The sequence below is a fragment of the Lynx rufus genome, unplaced genomic scaffold (assembly GCF_022079265.1).
Source record: "Lynx rufus isolate CCGP_SWC_20201006 ecotype Redwood Valley unplaced genomic scaffold, mLynRuf1.p SCAF_11, whole genome shotgun sequence".
Taxonomy (NCBI): Eukaryota; Metazoa; Chordata; class Mammalia; order Carnivora; family Felidae; genus Lynx; species Lynx rufus.
In genome coordinates, this window is record NW_025814825.1 from 27,280,722 (window position 1) to 27,297,342 (window position 16,621).

At 39.2% G+C, this 16,621-nt stretch overlaps 1 protein-coding gene across 1 annotated transcript; it reads right to left on the bottom strand.

Moving 5' to 3' along the window:
• Positions 1 to 209: 209 nt before the first annotated feature.
• Positions 210 to 12,362, bottom strand: PTPN20 (protein tyrosine phosphatase non-receptor type 20). Its single transcript, XM_047072625.1, has 3 exons — positions 12,168 to 12,362; positions 1,139 to 1,201; positions 210 to 275 (listed from the first exon to the last, which is right to left on the bottom strand). The coding sequence occupies exons 1-3, from the start codon at positions 12,360 to 12,362 to the stop codon at positions 210 to 212; spliced, it is 324 nt and encodes a 107-aa protein (XP_046928581.1).
• Positions 12,363 to 16,621: the final 4,259 nt, after the last annotated feature.

Here is a 16,621-nt window from a genome sequence, read left to right on the forward strand (position 1 = left end):
ATTACCTAAGTAAGATTAATGGGTAAACACTGTTCACCGCAAACCAAATGATGCTGCCTTCCGGGAGTTGTCAGAAAGACAGTCAAATGATACACCAAGAAAGTACATTGTACGCCTAAGCAAAGCCCTTCAGGACAGCTGGAACATGTTCTTTACGAGGAGACTCCAAGCCATTGGTAATTTCAAGTGTGAGGCAACGGAAGTCTTTCTTAATCGAAAGTCAGAATCTTCTGAAGAACTTCAAGCACAACTTTATAACAAAAGCAATACTGCTCCTATATACATATATATGAAAAACAACAGAATGTTAAGTAATTGAATACCAATATCCACTTTCAGAGAACACAGTTGTAATTTTCAACCATAAAGGTAAGTTCCCAAAAAGAGCAAACATCTAACCAAGAACTTCTTTATGTATATATTTTTTAAATATCAGTAAGAAAAATGATCATACTATAGTGCTTGGTCTAGAGTTAGTTAACTCAAGGCTTAACTGAACACAGGGGAAACTGACCCCCAATCTCAATCTCCTTATATTGCCCTGGATAAACCTATACTTAAAATTTTTTTAGGTGTAGCCTCAGGTCTCTCAGGCAACCTTAGTTCACATAAAAAGCTTCATCTATCATTCAGCATTGGCTTAAAAACAGGTCAACCTAAAGATTTAGGTGTACCTGCTTGTTTTCATCATCCAGGCTTTCTCTCGATTCTCCTTCCCAATGATTAATAACTGGTCTGTAACATAAACGCTATCTTTTTATGACAGACCAATGACTTTGATAATTTAGTGACGAGTAAATATCCCCCAGCTGCTATCCAGAAACTTATAAATAACTTCAGATATGCTACTTAAATAACATGGCATTATGGACAAGTCATGTGTTTGGGCATCAGGAGACTTCAGTTTCCCTCCTGGCTCCCCCATGTGCTATATGAATGACCTCACAGAACAGACTTCATTACTCTGAACGTGAAGTACTTCATCAGTAATATCAGAGAAAAATTAAGGTCTACCTCAAACAGTGAGAATTCAATGACATCATGTAAGTAGAAGAGATTTACAAATTGTAACATGCTAAACATGTTAATCTTTATATTCTTTACTCTTTTTATTAGAATTTATGTAGTGAGGGCTTACCTTTGTTTGAATCATGCCATAACGCTGTTCTCTCATTTGGGCCACTATATTCTTGATGTTGAACTGCAACAGGATGACAGTGATTTTGTATTATTCACATGGGGGAAAATACAAACCCACGGATTGCCAAATAAGTACTCCATAAATTCTTTCCAGTAAAAAAGATGTCAAGATATAACCAGAAAGGTCTCATTTTCAACTATAAGAAAAGGCACTATTTTTAAGTTAGTCTAATGGATAAGGAAGACTTTAGTTTAAAAGGTTTCCAGGAAAAAGCAGGAAGCAATCATTTATAATAAGAAATGCTCTCCAAAAGAAATAACAACAAATTTGCCCCTGTGTCTACTTTTCTGTTCTCCAAAGGGAAATCTTAAAGCAGGACTGTAATTCTGGAAAAGTCTGAGCATAGAATACTTTTTCTGGCCACATTAGTAACACAGCTGTTTCTCATCTAAAGAGCCCTCTCAACTCAAATGGAGACCCTGAACAACAGTTGGCCCAATACCAGATTCTGCACCTGTGCATGGAGACCAGCCTACCCACTGTGGTCACTGAGCTGGTGCAGGTCTGCAAGGGGCTGTTACTAATCCACAGTGAGATGAGTCCATAAACTGGTAGTAAGTGTTTAGAAACTCTTATGGCAATCTGACAGTGGCGCAGCATCAAGGAGGATCACCAGTGGAACAGGACTAGACCAGCTCAAGTGTTGCTGAACTTGCCTGGAGAGTCACAAGTGGTGCAAGCTGAGGACCAGTCATGTCCAGCAAGACCACATAGACACATGAAATTTTAAGGTTTGTTAACTATAACCCCAAATTATATAAAAATCAGAGAAAATGTAACCATTCCTCGATTTTTATAACTTTTCGTTTTTATAATAATTTAAAATTTTAATTGAACCTTTAAAAATTTGTATATTGAAATAATTATAGATGTACAATAGGTTGCAAAAATATACATGGAAATCCTATGTACCCTAAACCCAATTTCCCCCAATTATGCCATCCTACATAATTATAGTATAATATCAAAGCCAGGAAATTGACATTGGTATGATCCATGAATCATATTTTGATCATTATTCAGATTTTGCAAGTTTTAAAATTTTTTTTTTCAACGTTTATTTATTTTTGGGACAGAGAGAGACAGAGCATGAACGGGGGAGGGGCAGAGAGAGAGGGAGATACAGAATCGGAAACAGGCTCCAGGCTCTGAGCCATCAGCCCAGAGCCCGACGCGGGGCTCGAACTCACGGACCGCGAGATCGTGACCTGAGCTGAAGTCGGATGCTTAACCGACTGCGCCACCCAGGCGCCCCCAGATTTTGCAAGTTTTATCTGCGATCATTTGTGAATTTGTGTACATATGTGTGTGTGTGATTTTGTGCAATGTTATCACATGTGAAGACTCAGATAACTGCAACCACAATCCAGATACATAACTGTTCCACCATAAGACTTTCTCATGTTATCCATTAGAACTACTCACCCAACCCAGTCCCTAACTCTTGGCAACCAGTCATCTGTTATCCATCTCTATTGTTTTGTTATTTCAAGAGGATTGTATGAATGGAATCATGTAATACCTAACTTTTTAGGGTTTTTTTTTTTTCATTCAGTATAGTTGCCTTGAGATCCTTATAAATTGTGTACAGTAAAACCTTGGTTTGCGAGCAATAGTCATTCTGGAAACATGCTTGTAATCCAAAGCACTTGTATATCAAGGTGAATTGCCCCATAAGAAATAATGGAAACTCAGATGATTTGTTCCACGACCCAAAAATATTCATATAAAAATGATTACAGTACTGTGTTATCACATAAAATAATAAAGGAAATACAAAATATAAATAAAAATAAACAAATTAGCCTGCACTTACCTTTGAAAACCTTTGTGGCTGGTGTGAGGGAGACAAGAGAGAGGAGAGTTATTGTGTAGGATGATTTTCATTGTCACTAACAGATGGTGACTACAGCATAGTATTAATAAACTCTTGTCATATACTGTATTTAATGTAACTGGCAGTAAGGCAGCAGAGAAAAGGGTCTATATCTGCAGGCAGCCTGACCTAGAATGAAGCAAAGCATTCCTAAGCTTACTCTTGTATGGAAAAGCAAAGGACTGTCCATAGGTGCTTTAAGTGGCAAAAAATACACCGTTGTGGGTTGCCAGTTGTGGGTACCTTCCAAAATTCTGAAAAATCACCAATTTCTGTCAAACACTGTGGCCTGAGACCAAGCATCCGAGCATGGGAGACAATCACCCAAAATCTCACAGTGAGAGAGAGAAAGAGAGGAATCATTGGCTCAGTTATGATCATGTAACATTCAGTGTCACATATTATTCTTATTGCAAGATATCACTCATTTATCAAGTTAAAATTAGTTATAAATGTTTGCTCATCTTGTGGAACACTTGCAGGACAAGTTATTCGTAATCCAAGGTTTTACTGTATATCAACAGTTCACTCCTTTTTATCTCTTAATAGTATTCCATTAAAAAAATAAATGAAATGGATATATACCAGTTTGTTTAATCATCAGCTTACTGAAGGACATCTAGGTTGATTCCAGTTTTTGTTTATTATGAACAAATCTGCTATGAACATTTACATACAGGCTTTTGAGTAATTGTAAGTTTTCATTTCTCTGGGATAAACACCTAAGAGTGCTACTGCTGATACTGTATAGTAAGTTTAGTTTAGTTTTGCTTTTGTTTTAAAGAAATTATAAAACTATTTTCTAGAGTGGGTATACCATTTTACATTCCCACAAGCAACAAATAATTAATCCAGTGTCTTCAACTCTTCACCAGCATTTGGAGGTATCACTATTTTTTTATATTAGTCTTTCTGATACATGCCTAGTGATATTTCATCATGGTTTTAATTTCATTTCCCTAAAAGCTAATGAAGCCCAAAATCTATTTACATGGTAATTTGTCATCTTTTGATCCTCTTTGGTGAAATGTTTGTTCATGTCTTTTACCCATTTTCTAACTGGGTTGCTTTTTTTTGTTTTTTGTTTTTTACTATTAAAGTTTTGAGTATGATTTATATATTCTAAATGGATATTTAGGTATGTTTGTTAGATATGTGATTTGCAAACAGTTTCTCTAAGTCTGTAGCTTATCATTCTCTTCACAGGGTCTTTCACAAAATGAATCATTTTAATTTACTTTGCCCCTAAAAATGTTTGTTCTCACCACCTGTATTCAACCCAATACTTAAAGCTTTAGATAGCTGAATTAGGCCAGAGAAAGAAATAAGAGGCATACAGATAGGAAAAGAGATAAATGTGTCCCAATTGGCAACTAGAATGATTGCCTATGTAGAAAATCCCAAGGAATCTAAAAACAGAACAAAATAGAAAAAAAACCTCTTAGAAATAGTGAGTTCAATAAAATCAGAGCATACAAGATCTTGTGATTGTGTGTAGAAATCAATCACATTTCTACATATAAACTATGAACATGTAGAAGCTGATCATAAAAACACAACACCATTTACAATCTTGTGATTGTGTGTAGAAATCAATCACATTTCTACATATAAACTATGAACATGTAGAAGCTGATCATAAAAACACAACACCATTTACAATTGCTCCAAAGAAAATGAAATAGGATAAATCTAATAAATCACATATAGGATCTATATGCCCAAAATGACAAAATGCTGATGAGAGAAATCAAAGAAGACCTAAATAAATGGAGAGACATACCATGTTCATGGCTTGGAGTATTCAACATAGCAAAGATGTCAGTTCTCTCCAAAGTGATCTATAGATTTAAAGCAATTCCTATCAAAATCCCTGTAAGCTTTTTTTCTGTAGATATAGACAAGCTAGTTAGAAAATTTATATAGGAAAGCACAGACCCTATAAAAGTTAAAACAATTTTGAAAAAGAATAAAGGAATCACTCTACCTTACTATATAGCTACAGGAATCTATAGTGTGATATTGGTAAAAGGATAGACAGATGGATCAATGGAACCGAATACAGAGACAGAAATAGGCCCATACAAACGTGCCCAATGGTTTTGACAAAGGTGCAGAAGCAATTTGGTGGAAGAAGAATAGCTTTTTCAACAAATGGTCCTAGAAAATTGGACATCTATAGGAGAAAGAAAGAAAGAAAGAAAGAAAGAAAGAAAGAAAGAAAAGAAAGAAAAGGAAGAAAGAAAACATATGTAAACCTTGACTTAAATCTCACATTTATACAAAACTTAACTCAAAATGGATTATGGACTTTGGGGTGCCTGGGTGGCTCAGTTGGCTGAGCATCTGGCTCTTGGTTTAGGCTCAGATCATGATCTCACAATTCATGAGTTTCAGCCCAGGGTAGGGCTCCACACTGAAAGTGCAAAGCCTGCTTGGGACTCTCTCTCTCTCCCTCTCTCTTGAGGGCCCCTTCCCCCCCCCCACCAAAATAAATAAATAAATAAATAAATAAATATCACACTGCTTCATCTAGAGTCTTGTTACACAAAACAAACAAGCCCAACTCTGCCAGATAAACTTGACAGTGTGCATAGTTGTGTAAATAATTTTTAATTATGTAAAGGCTAATGTGCTAAATTTTGGATTATTCACATCATTATGTGATAATACGGTAACCAGTAATGAACAACTGTTATTGTACCCTAAAGACTGTTAGAAGAGAAAGGTCTATTGAGACCGTTCAAACTACAGAGCAGTCTCAGGGTTTCTGAAAGAAAAGAGGCAGTGTGTTCCCAATATTTTAAGAATTTTTAAGCAGTCGTGGTTAAAAATGAAAATGGCTATAGAAATAACAAACAAAAAAGAAAGAAATGGTTACATATTCTCCGATTTTCATATCTGAGTTATAATTGATCAGATAATCTTAAAATGTCTCAGGTCACAAATGTCCACTTCACAGAGCTGGTATGTAGCTTGCTGCATGTAAGACTCCCCATGTGAGTTCCACAACACACAAACTGGTCTATACTCTGTTCGAGAAGACCCATCCACTGGCCATGTTCTTGGATGTCACAGCAATACATCAAACTGCTCTGAAAGTTTCTAAACGTTCACTCTCAATTTCTAGGAATGTATCTTATGGTAGATAATAAACATCCACAGATTGGTGCTGGTCCAAGACCGCACTCTGAGTAGGTCTGGTGGACAAAATTTCTGAAAAGAGTAGAAAGGGTATCGGTAAGAACATTTGACAGTTCAAGGTTCTGTGGGAAGCCAGTAAAGAAACAATGGATGTATTTTCTATTTTTGAATTACTCCATCAAATCTAAGCATCCTTAATTGTAAAATGCATCATTATTTTATGTACCACTAAGAAAAACACTGTCAATTAAACTGACAGATGGCTTATTATAAAACACATTCTGAGTTTAAAGAAGGTATAAGGTGGGAGAAAACAGTGCCCCTTAGAAACATGAAATATAATATTTACAGTTTTTATAGTTTCTACAAGGAATATAAAATAAGGACAAATATAAACAAATTATTTAGGAAACTATGATGGGGAATATATAAAAGAAAATTATACTAACATTTTCTGCTAAAAGGCTCAAACAACATTAGTTATGAGAATGGGTAATATCGGACTTACACTACTAAAATTTTCAGCATTTTTTAGCACACTGGGGGGACTCACCAGTTTATATTCATTCACTGAGTTTGCTCTGGAAAACCATCCCTCTTCTCACTCTCAGTCTTATGGCCTGGAGTAGTCCTGACCGGCCTACATAGCCCAATATCTCCCACAGTGATTAGTTCAGGGAAGGGGCTATAGCTCAGACACAGTGAAAGGCCGGGAGATACTGGCTCAGGTTTCTGACAAAAAGTAATTTCCTCTGTCCTCCAAGGAGCTACTGGGAGAGACCATTTTCCAACCCTCCCACATAATATAGCTTGAGGATAATGAGTTCTGGAACCAAAGTAGCCATTCCACTGCCCCCGGAGAGAGTCTGGCACTGTTAGGGTTAAACTGCAGAAGGCCCAAGAGAGCAGAGACTGGACTGTTGTGACAACAACCTAACGCAGAATTTGCCTCGCACGGCAAATGCCCGGCAGCCTGTTTTCTCAGGATTGAGGTGTGGCTTTTCACATTCCTTGTGCCCCGGGTAAGAGTCACTCCTGCCCCTGTGCCTGCTAATAAACAGGTGTCTTCCCCTTCGCACTCCTGCAGTGCAGGAAAACAATTCAGTGAGTCAGTCTTTCTGGCCACAAATCTAAGGTCACATTCCCTAATCAGTTTAATCAAGAGTAAAGGTAATAGTATAATCAGTATGTGTCTAATTCTTGTGTCTATCTCTCAGCTGGTTCCAAATTTAGAGGAAAGCAATGAATTGTCAATGATTGACCCAAACCCAGCAATATTATTATCTTTATTTCACATATGAAAAAACTGGGTTTCAAGAAGATGAGCAATTTGCACAAAGTCACCAAAATCTCAAGTGTGAGGCAAAACTGGCAGTCAAAGCTAGGGACCGCTCATTAAAACTCTGAAGTCTACATTTTTTCCAACGTGCTCGTGTGCATGTATTTTCTGTTCATTGAAAACAGGCATACTTCACTGACATTATTTAACAGGATTTTAAAAGCTGTATGTGTGGGTAGAGGAAAAGCAAAGAGACACGAACTTGCAATCGTGCACCTGCTGTGTTCCCAACAATGCTCCATGCCACTCATTTGCATTATGTACTTTAATCATCACAACCCCCTCCCAGAATCTGCACCACTTGATTGAGAAGCAGGTACCCAAAGTTCACATGCCTTCTCTTGACTGAGTTCTCTTGAGGGCCAAATCATAGTCTTCAGGTACTAGAAGGCTGTTAAAAGTAGTAGAGTGTTTACTAATAGCATCAAGTTATCTGTTTAATGTCACTTACTGGAAAGTTCTTTTCGATGGCACAGAACACAACATCCACACAGAGGAACACCCCCGTCCGGCCCACACCAGCACTGCAGTGAACAAGGACAGGTCCTGTAAGGTGGCTCTTCCTCACATAACGTACATACTTTATGAAGCCATCTACTGGGGCAGGAGTGCCATGGTCTGGCCAGTTGGTGAACTGCAAGTGTTTTATAAAGTGACTAGTTCCTGTCTGTTGAGAGAGGAGACAGGGAGGAGAAAGAAGGGGAAGAGAGAGATTTATCAACTTCTTGTGTTAAGGATCTCAATTCCATTTCCAATATAATAATAATAATAATAATAATGATAATAATAATGGCTCTATGGTCATACAGTAATGCAAATAAGAATACCAATAGGTAGCATGAATTAATAAGCACTTTTGGGGGGGTACCTGGGTGGCTCAGTTGGTTGAGCACCTGACTCTTGATTTTGGATCAGGTCATGATCTCATGATTAGTGAGTTCGAGCCCCACATCAGGCTCCCTGCTGGCAGTGTGGAGCCTGCTTGAAATTTTCTCTGCCCCTCCCCCACTTTGCATGAGTGCACGCACCCTCTTTCTCTCTAAATAAATAAATAAATAAATAAGTAAGTAAATAATTTTTAAAAAAGAATTAAGCACTGATGACGCACCAGGTACTATGCTAGAGACTTCACATGCACTCTTTCATTTAATCCTCACATCAACTCTGGGAGGTAGGTACTGTTTTATCCCCATTTTATAGATGAAACCGTAAGGATCAGGGTAATGGAGAGATGTACGCTAGGTCAGAAATCTCCCACGTCTAGAGCTTGGACTATAATGTAGGCTTCCTGAATTCAAATCAACCATCTTTCTTCTGGACCATGGTTGTGCAGAAAAACCCAGAATCCAAAAACCAAGAATGGGCTAACACATTAGGAAAAGCATTCTATGTTAGCTTGAATGTTTATGATACAAAATTTAATGAAAACAGCTGGGTGCTGCAAAGTTGCTTGACCAGGGACGCACCAATCTCTTCTGGTGATGAGGACAGGGTAGGTGGTGACCAGGCAAGTGGGCTGTGCCCCTACCCTCATGCTGAGCCCTTTGGCAGCACAGGCATGAAACTCTCCTCAGGGTCGACTATTAAACACTTCGAGTTGGCCCATTATCCTTTCCAAAAGGATGGCGCTTTCCCAGTGTCAAGCCCCTCATTTTGCTTCTCTGGGCACCCCTGCGGGGAAACTCAGGATGGGTTTCTTACTCCTCCCTTGCTTTTCCCTAATGCAGCCCTTTTTCCTGAGTTCCAAACAGAAATAAATTTCCCTAAGTCCCAAATAGAAAACTCAAGTTTAAATCATTGGTACGTGAAATTGAATGATGAAAACAACACTGAAAATCTTGTGAAGGCACCAAAGTGAGGATAGCTTTACCACATATGTCAGGAGTTAAATCTCTCCTGCCACTGTTGACCGCTAAGAATCTGCACAAAGGTGGACTTCACCACTTTCCTGACCTAATCACTTAGACACAAACCGTGATGCAGATTCTTCAAACACGAACCCCATGGTTCTGGAGCCTGTGGGCCTCAGCTCAAAGGCCACCACTGCTTGGACCCAAGCATTTGAGTTCTTGCAGACAAATAATTCCTCTGTGCCTTTCACCTGCCTATACTCTCTAAGCATACTGGCTTTCCCCTGCCATAAAATGTACCTCACACATCATTTTGGAACTTCCTTCCCCACTAGACCATAAGTGTTCTAAGAGCTGATAATGTGTGTGTGTGTTTTCTGTCTCCAGCGCCTGGCACAACACCTGGTTACAACACGAGGGAATCCACAAGTATTAGGGGAGTGAGGGTTGAAGCGAATCCCCTCAACCTTAGTGCACAGACCAAGCACAGTGCCTAGCACACAGCCAGCAAGTTATCCGTCAGTGTCAGCCATCATTCTTGGCCTCCCTGGTCACAACTATGCTCCAATCCTCCTCACTTTTCCCTCTCACCCTACTCCTGTATCTCATCAACTTCTCCCTTCGTACTCAGGTGCCCCATCCCACCGTAAACTTTTTGAAACCTTCATCATTTCCCTTAATGCTTCGTCCATTTCTTTCCTTGCCTCCCACAGCCCTTCACTCTCTGCAGCCCCCTCACCGAGGCCACCTATTCTCCCATTCTCCAGGTCCCACAGAGCATAGAGATCAAGTTGCATACTCCTTGCTGCCCACTCCTATTTCCAATTCATCATTCCTTCTTGTGTAAATACCCCTCTTCCTTTTGAGTTTCATACCTCTTAGCTTTATCTTCTCATTGCTATTACCCAGCGGCTTTAGCCTCTGGTCAATTTGCTACGTTCACCAAAGATCCTGACCTTCTCTTTGCCACAGACTCTGACATCATCTACGGCAAATCCAGGGTCTCTACAGCCCAACAGACACTCTAACCTCACAGCGTTTGTATTTCTCTCTTGTAGAGGAGACCACTTGTTTCTTCTGGTCCTCACAGTGATGGTCACTCCTTGAACTTATTATCACCTATAATCATGTCCAGTATCAAAAATCTTCCCTCCAACAACAATGTGACCAAATGGAGCTCTCCTGTCCTTTATGCCCTCCATCTACTCCTAGCTGACCTGCTCCTGATTCCATTTGTCTCCCTAAGTTTAGACTTCATGGCTGATTATCTGAATCATTCTCTTACCAAACTGTTAACTCCTTTCATCCTTTGAATTTTACCACACATAGTGTGGGTCAGCCCCTGGGTCAGCCCCTTAACCTGTGTTCAGGAATCTCATAGTTAGGCTGCTGGGAAGGAAATAATTTCATAGATGCACATTTTATTGCTACTGAAAATTTACTGGTTCCAACTTCATCATCTCCAGCAACCCTTTTCCTAGTCATTGTTTGGACTCCAATCAATTTCTTTGATCCTCTTGTCACGCTTCCTGTTTAACTCCCATCTCTTTCATTCCTGTTGAACACATGTATCACTTTCCTGCTAATCAAAACCACTTATACCAATGCTCCTATAAACCATTCCTCTTGTATCTTTTGATTCTATTAAAGCAAGAAATCTATGAGTTATTCTAGATCAATGCTTCCCACTAGAACTTTCTACAATGATGCAAATTTTCTAAATCTGTGTGACCCAATATGGCAGCCATTAGTAACATGTGACTAAACATTAGAAATGCAGCTGTTGCAAGTGAAATATTGGATTTGTTGTTTCATATAAATTTTAATGATTTGAATTTAAGCTTAAATAGCCACATATGGCTTCTGTATTGGATAACTTAACTTCTGACCACTCCTTCTGTCACTTATAAGTCATAAATCACATATAAGTCTGCCAATTTTATATGAAAAACACCAAAGTCTCTGCTTTTCATCTTCATGCCAACTTCCCTGCTTGATCATGATACCTTCTGACTAAAATTCTTCAATGTCTCCCAATTATCTTCATAATAAAGTTTGTGCTCCTTAGCCAAACTCCAAGATACTTCATGTTATGACTGGTCCCTGCTTACCTTCTAGAGCCTCATCTCACCTCTCACTTTTCCCTGAGTTAAACTGTTAAACTTTTACATTCCCTAAACACTTAACTACTTACATTTCTCCATACACGCCGCATTTCATATCTTGATTACCGACTTCTTATTTACATCTTTCTTGTTTGGGTAGTTCTCAATCCGGATGTTCCCTCCTCCAGTAAACCTTCCCCCGAACCCTAAGTAAAGCTATGTACTTCCCTTCCAGGCCCCAAAGCATTCCATACAGATCTCAGTATTACCACAGACCACAGTAACTAGGAGTATCAGTAAGGATACCCGAATCTCCACTACTTGGTAAGGTAGTGATAGTGCCTGGCACAGTGGTTAGCAATATACCTGAAAGACTCAATACATATGTCATACTAGGCAGGAGCAGCCAAAGTGCATCCCAAGATTAGGCAACTTCCAATACTGATGCTCCCTGTCCCATCTTCCCTGTTTAAGTTTTTCATCTCTCCAGTCAGAGTTTGGTGTCTTGGTTTCTAGCACCAGGGAGCAGTAAAAACAAGTTACTCAAAAAAGTACCCCCAGTCTGTAACACAACCTAATCCTAACTTCTCCTCCTGATATGTGGCTTATCTAATGAAATATACATCTAATATTGATTTTTTTTAAAACTTACAGACTTCCTCACAACTTGAAATATTCGGATGATGAAACATTGAAGTATCTGGTAGTTCTCCATGAAGATACGACAGTTTTTCAATTCCAAAGGCTTCTTCATAGAAATGGGCCAGTAATGGTGGCATTTGACAACTCCACCTTCTATCTCTTTGGTTATCATGACAATAACATTAGAGTTATTTTCTAAAACCATTTGCCAGAAGTCATCTGTTGTACTTGGCAGTGGTCCTTGAGCAGCAATATAAAAATACTCTTCTCCAGAATTCATTATTCTAATATAACTAGCATTGATGTAATCTTTGTTTTCTCCAAGAGGAACACGTGTTGAATCATCTATCATAAAAACAGAAATATCTGGTAGATAAAAGAAAAGTAGGAGATACAATACACCCTAGATTCATGAAAGTATTTCACACTGGTAAATTCATTCATCTCTTTGACACGTAGAGAAGATGGCATAAGAGTGTCATTTCAAGAGTTATAGGAGTCCATGCATTTAAGTTCTTCCTTCCCCCAAACATAGTGGCATGACCTACAAAATACACAATGAGTGTTTTTTGTTTTCATCTGTTTCTACTAAATAGAGAAGGTTGCCATCGGTATCCAGACACTTTGAGAGATTTCTGTTAGATATGGCACAGGTATGATTAGGCCAAGGGAGTTACCTAACTCCCTTGAACTGAATGCAGCCAAGGAGGAGCCCTCTGAGGGAGCAAGGGAATGCCATTCTCTATAAATCCAGACAAGCTGCAAGCCCAGAGCAGTAGGGGCCAGGATTAAAAAAAAAAAAATGATTGTGATAGTTGATCAGATCCAAACCCTAGGATTAATGGAATTCTACCAATGCCCCAACTACATGATAGTCAACTTTTATATCCATCCTCAGCATTCACTGGGTGAAACAGTATGTAATCAAAGCAAAGGTATTATGGCAAAATGATGTTATGAAGGGGATTTGCTCCAAGTAACATGGGACTCATGAAACATGAACTATTGCAACAAATATGAAAGAGGAAGCCAATTACTTGGCCTACTCACAAACTCCATTGGCCCCAGAGCTCTTTCTTCTTTTTACATAGACATCTGGACCTCTGGCTCAACCACTGCTCCCACACAGACAATAAATGCCCTCAGCAAAGGACAGACCTTCCCTGCCAGGCAGTGGTCTCACCAAGAGCCCCTCCCTATTACTCAGAGTCCTGTGGGCCACTTATCTGGCAAATAGGGTATGACTGAGATAACTAAACAGGGCCTTACACAAGTTCTGATAGAACCCTTTTCAAATTCCAACATAGCAAACATAAACTTTCCCTTGTAAATATGAATAGATAGGAAAAACAATCACTAGATATATGAAGAAGGCTAGTACTTCACAAAAGGATACAATTTTTAAAAATCATAGCAAAGGTTTTCTTTCCTATAAGAGGGAAGAATACTTTAAAAGCTATTTTCATTTAAAATGAAATACAAAAAAGTTAGAGAGGGAGGGAGCCAAACCATAAGAGACTCTTAAAAACTGAGAACAAACTGAGGGTTGATGGGGGGTGGGAGGGAGGGGAGGGTGGGTGATGGGTATTGAGGAGGGCACCTTTTGGCATGAGCACTGGGTGTTGTACGGAAACCAATTTGACAATAAATTTCATATTAAAAAAATAATAAAAAAACAAAATGAAATATGAGAACATTATTTTATTATTTAAAAAGAATAACATGTTTATTGACATGTTATTAAATTATAAAGGAGGTAACAAAAGCAAAATGTCTTCCTCATATATGAACATATATACAAATACATTATATTACTTTATATAAACATATAATAATAATAATAATAATAATAATAATAATAAACCTGGCAAGTATTCACCAAAATACTAGTAGTGGCTATTTTATTACCTAATTGTTTATAGTGAACTTGTACTACTTTATAGTAGAAAAGTATTTATTTTTAAAAGGGAGATTAACTGTGTGAAAATCAAACAATCTAAACTAATAAAAGCTTGCCTTCAGATAAAAATCACAATTACTCAATTAAAACCTCTAAAGTGAGAAGTGAATAGAAAAACAAATTAGTGATTTAGAAAATTGGCTTAGAGATTTCCCCATGAACTCAGAAAAAAAGATGAAAACAATGATAATAATGAGTAAAATGTTAGGGAGTACAGAGCATATAAAGAAAATACATAAAAGGAATTTCAGAAGCAAAACAATGGAATACACAGTAGTAAGGAAATAGCTCAAGTGATCACAGGAGAAATGTTCCCCTAAGGGAAGAGACAGTTGTAGAATTTAGTGCTCACATGCACCCAGGCCCAAGCAGCATGTATGTATTCTGCATGCATCACCTCATCTGAACTTCAAAACGATCCTTTGAATGAGGTATATTATGCATGCTTTTCAGATGAGACACTTTTACTCAAAGTGGCTAAGTAATTTGTTCCCTATTATGCAGCATTTCTTCTAAATTCCACAGTCTCCGCAAGTAACTCTATGATCTGCTGGCCCTCAAGGAAGACTCAAGGAAAGACCACTTCAAATGCCAGACAACATTACTGAAGACGGCCACTAAGACCTCAAGACTAGTGGAGCATAACGTCACAGAGATAGGAAGCAAAACTTCGCTACTGGATCACTAGAGGTCTTAGTGAGCTGTGCCACTCCCATTTCCAGTTCTCAGTTCCTGAATCCTGGCTGTGGCAGAAACATATACTGGATGTTAATTTGGAGCACATAGGACCTCCAAGAGAACACTGCCCCAGCCCTTTAAGGTACCGCCACCTAGCTGGCACTGTAACTGAGTCTTCAAAAAGCCATGTCACTGTTCTATCAACCCAGCCGCTGTAGGAGGATGAGGAATATGTTAAGACCAGTGAATTCCATGAGCACGAGTCCACTGCCACAAATCATTTGCCTCAAGGTGAGCGCCTTGGTCAGAGGCAATGCTGTGTGGACTATCATGACGTTAGCTAAAGCATTCTGTGGGTCTCTGGAGGGTAGATTTGGTAGAAGTACTGCATGCAAAGAAGGCAAATCCATACACAATATCTATTCTGTAAAAAACAAACAAAAAAAAGGCACTGAAAAAAGCACTGTTCCTTCTGTGATAGAAGTAGTTCAATGTAATCAACGTGCTGTCAGGTATCTGGCTGAACACCCTGGGAAACAGTGCCATATTGGGGCCTCACTGTTGATCTCTACAGCTGACAGATTGGGCACTCAGCACAGGCCACAGCAAGGTTGACCTTGGTGACTAGAAGTTAATGTTGCTGAGCCTATTCATAACTTCTATTCTTGCCAGAACATCCACTTTGTTCATGAATCCACTGGGTAATGCACGGGTGACCGGGAAAGTGACTGGTATGCACAGAATGAGTCATTCTATCCACCTGATTATTAAATCCTCTCCTTAAGTCACCCTTCAGTGAACATTCACATACAACACAAATATCTTCATTATTTTTGCCCATCCCAAGAGGTCTAGCCACATGCCTCTTCCTCAAGAACTCCTTGTAACCAACTATCCAATCATGTTCCTTCCAAGTCCCTGACCATCCAGCTAAGCCATGGGCCACAGTGCCTGAACTGGTACAGATTTGTACCTCTGGCCATTGCTCCTTCCAAGCAAAACGGACAACCACGTACACTGCTCAAAGTTCTACCAACAGAGAGGATTTCCCTTCACCACTGTCCTTCAGGGATGTGCCCTCCAAAAAGTCTGTAGTGTTGCTGCTGTCTACTTCTAGGTGGTACCTGCATATGGTGCAGAACCATCTGTAAAGAACATCCCAATTTTCTCTTCCTCAGTCAACTAATCATAGGGAACTCCTCATGAGGTCACAGATGCAGGCTGGAAGAGAGGAGGTAAAGGAAAGAAGACCATGGACAGTTTGGTCCCTTCATCTAACTTACTTGTGCCTTCAAGGCTGGCTCAAACCCAACCTTGTATCTACAACTTCCATTTGATGATGGAGTGCTGCTTTGCACGCTCTACTTTCTGGTTTGATGGCCTATAGTTAAGTGTCCAGTCTCTACTAATACCTCATAGCAGGTAAAACTGTTCCTTAAAAGGTGAGTGGTTATACACAGAGATTGGCAGGGCTTTTCTAAAAGCCCGTGGCCTGGGCTCTGATTCAGCCATAGGGGCCCGCCAAAGGCTCAAAACAGTACCCCTAGTTTCCACTGACATTGCATCTACTGAATCAACTGAGCAACTTGTACAGCAGCCTGGACTTGTAGAACTTGCACTTGTCCTGGGCCCCACTCAAAACCCATATTAGTAAAGGAGCCAGGGTAGCACACTGAAATGAGGAATCTACTGTCTCCAAAGTCCAAAGAGGTTCATGAGGCATTCTACCTCTTTGGGCTATAGGAGAGGCCAGATGCAACATATTACCCTTCTCCTTAGAAGGGAATATTTTTATATTCCCCAACCACTGGACCTCTAGAAATTTC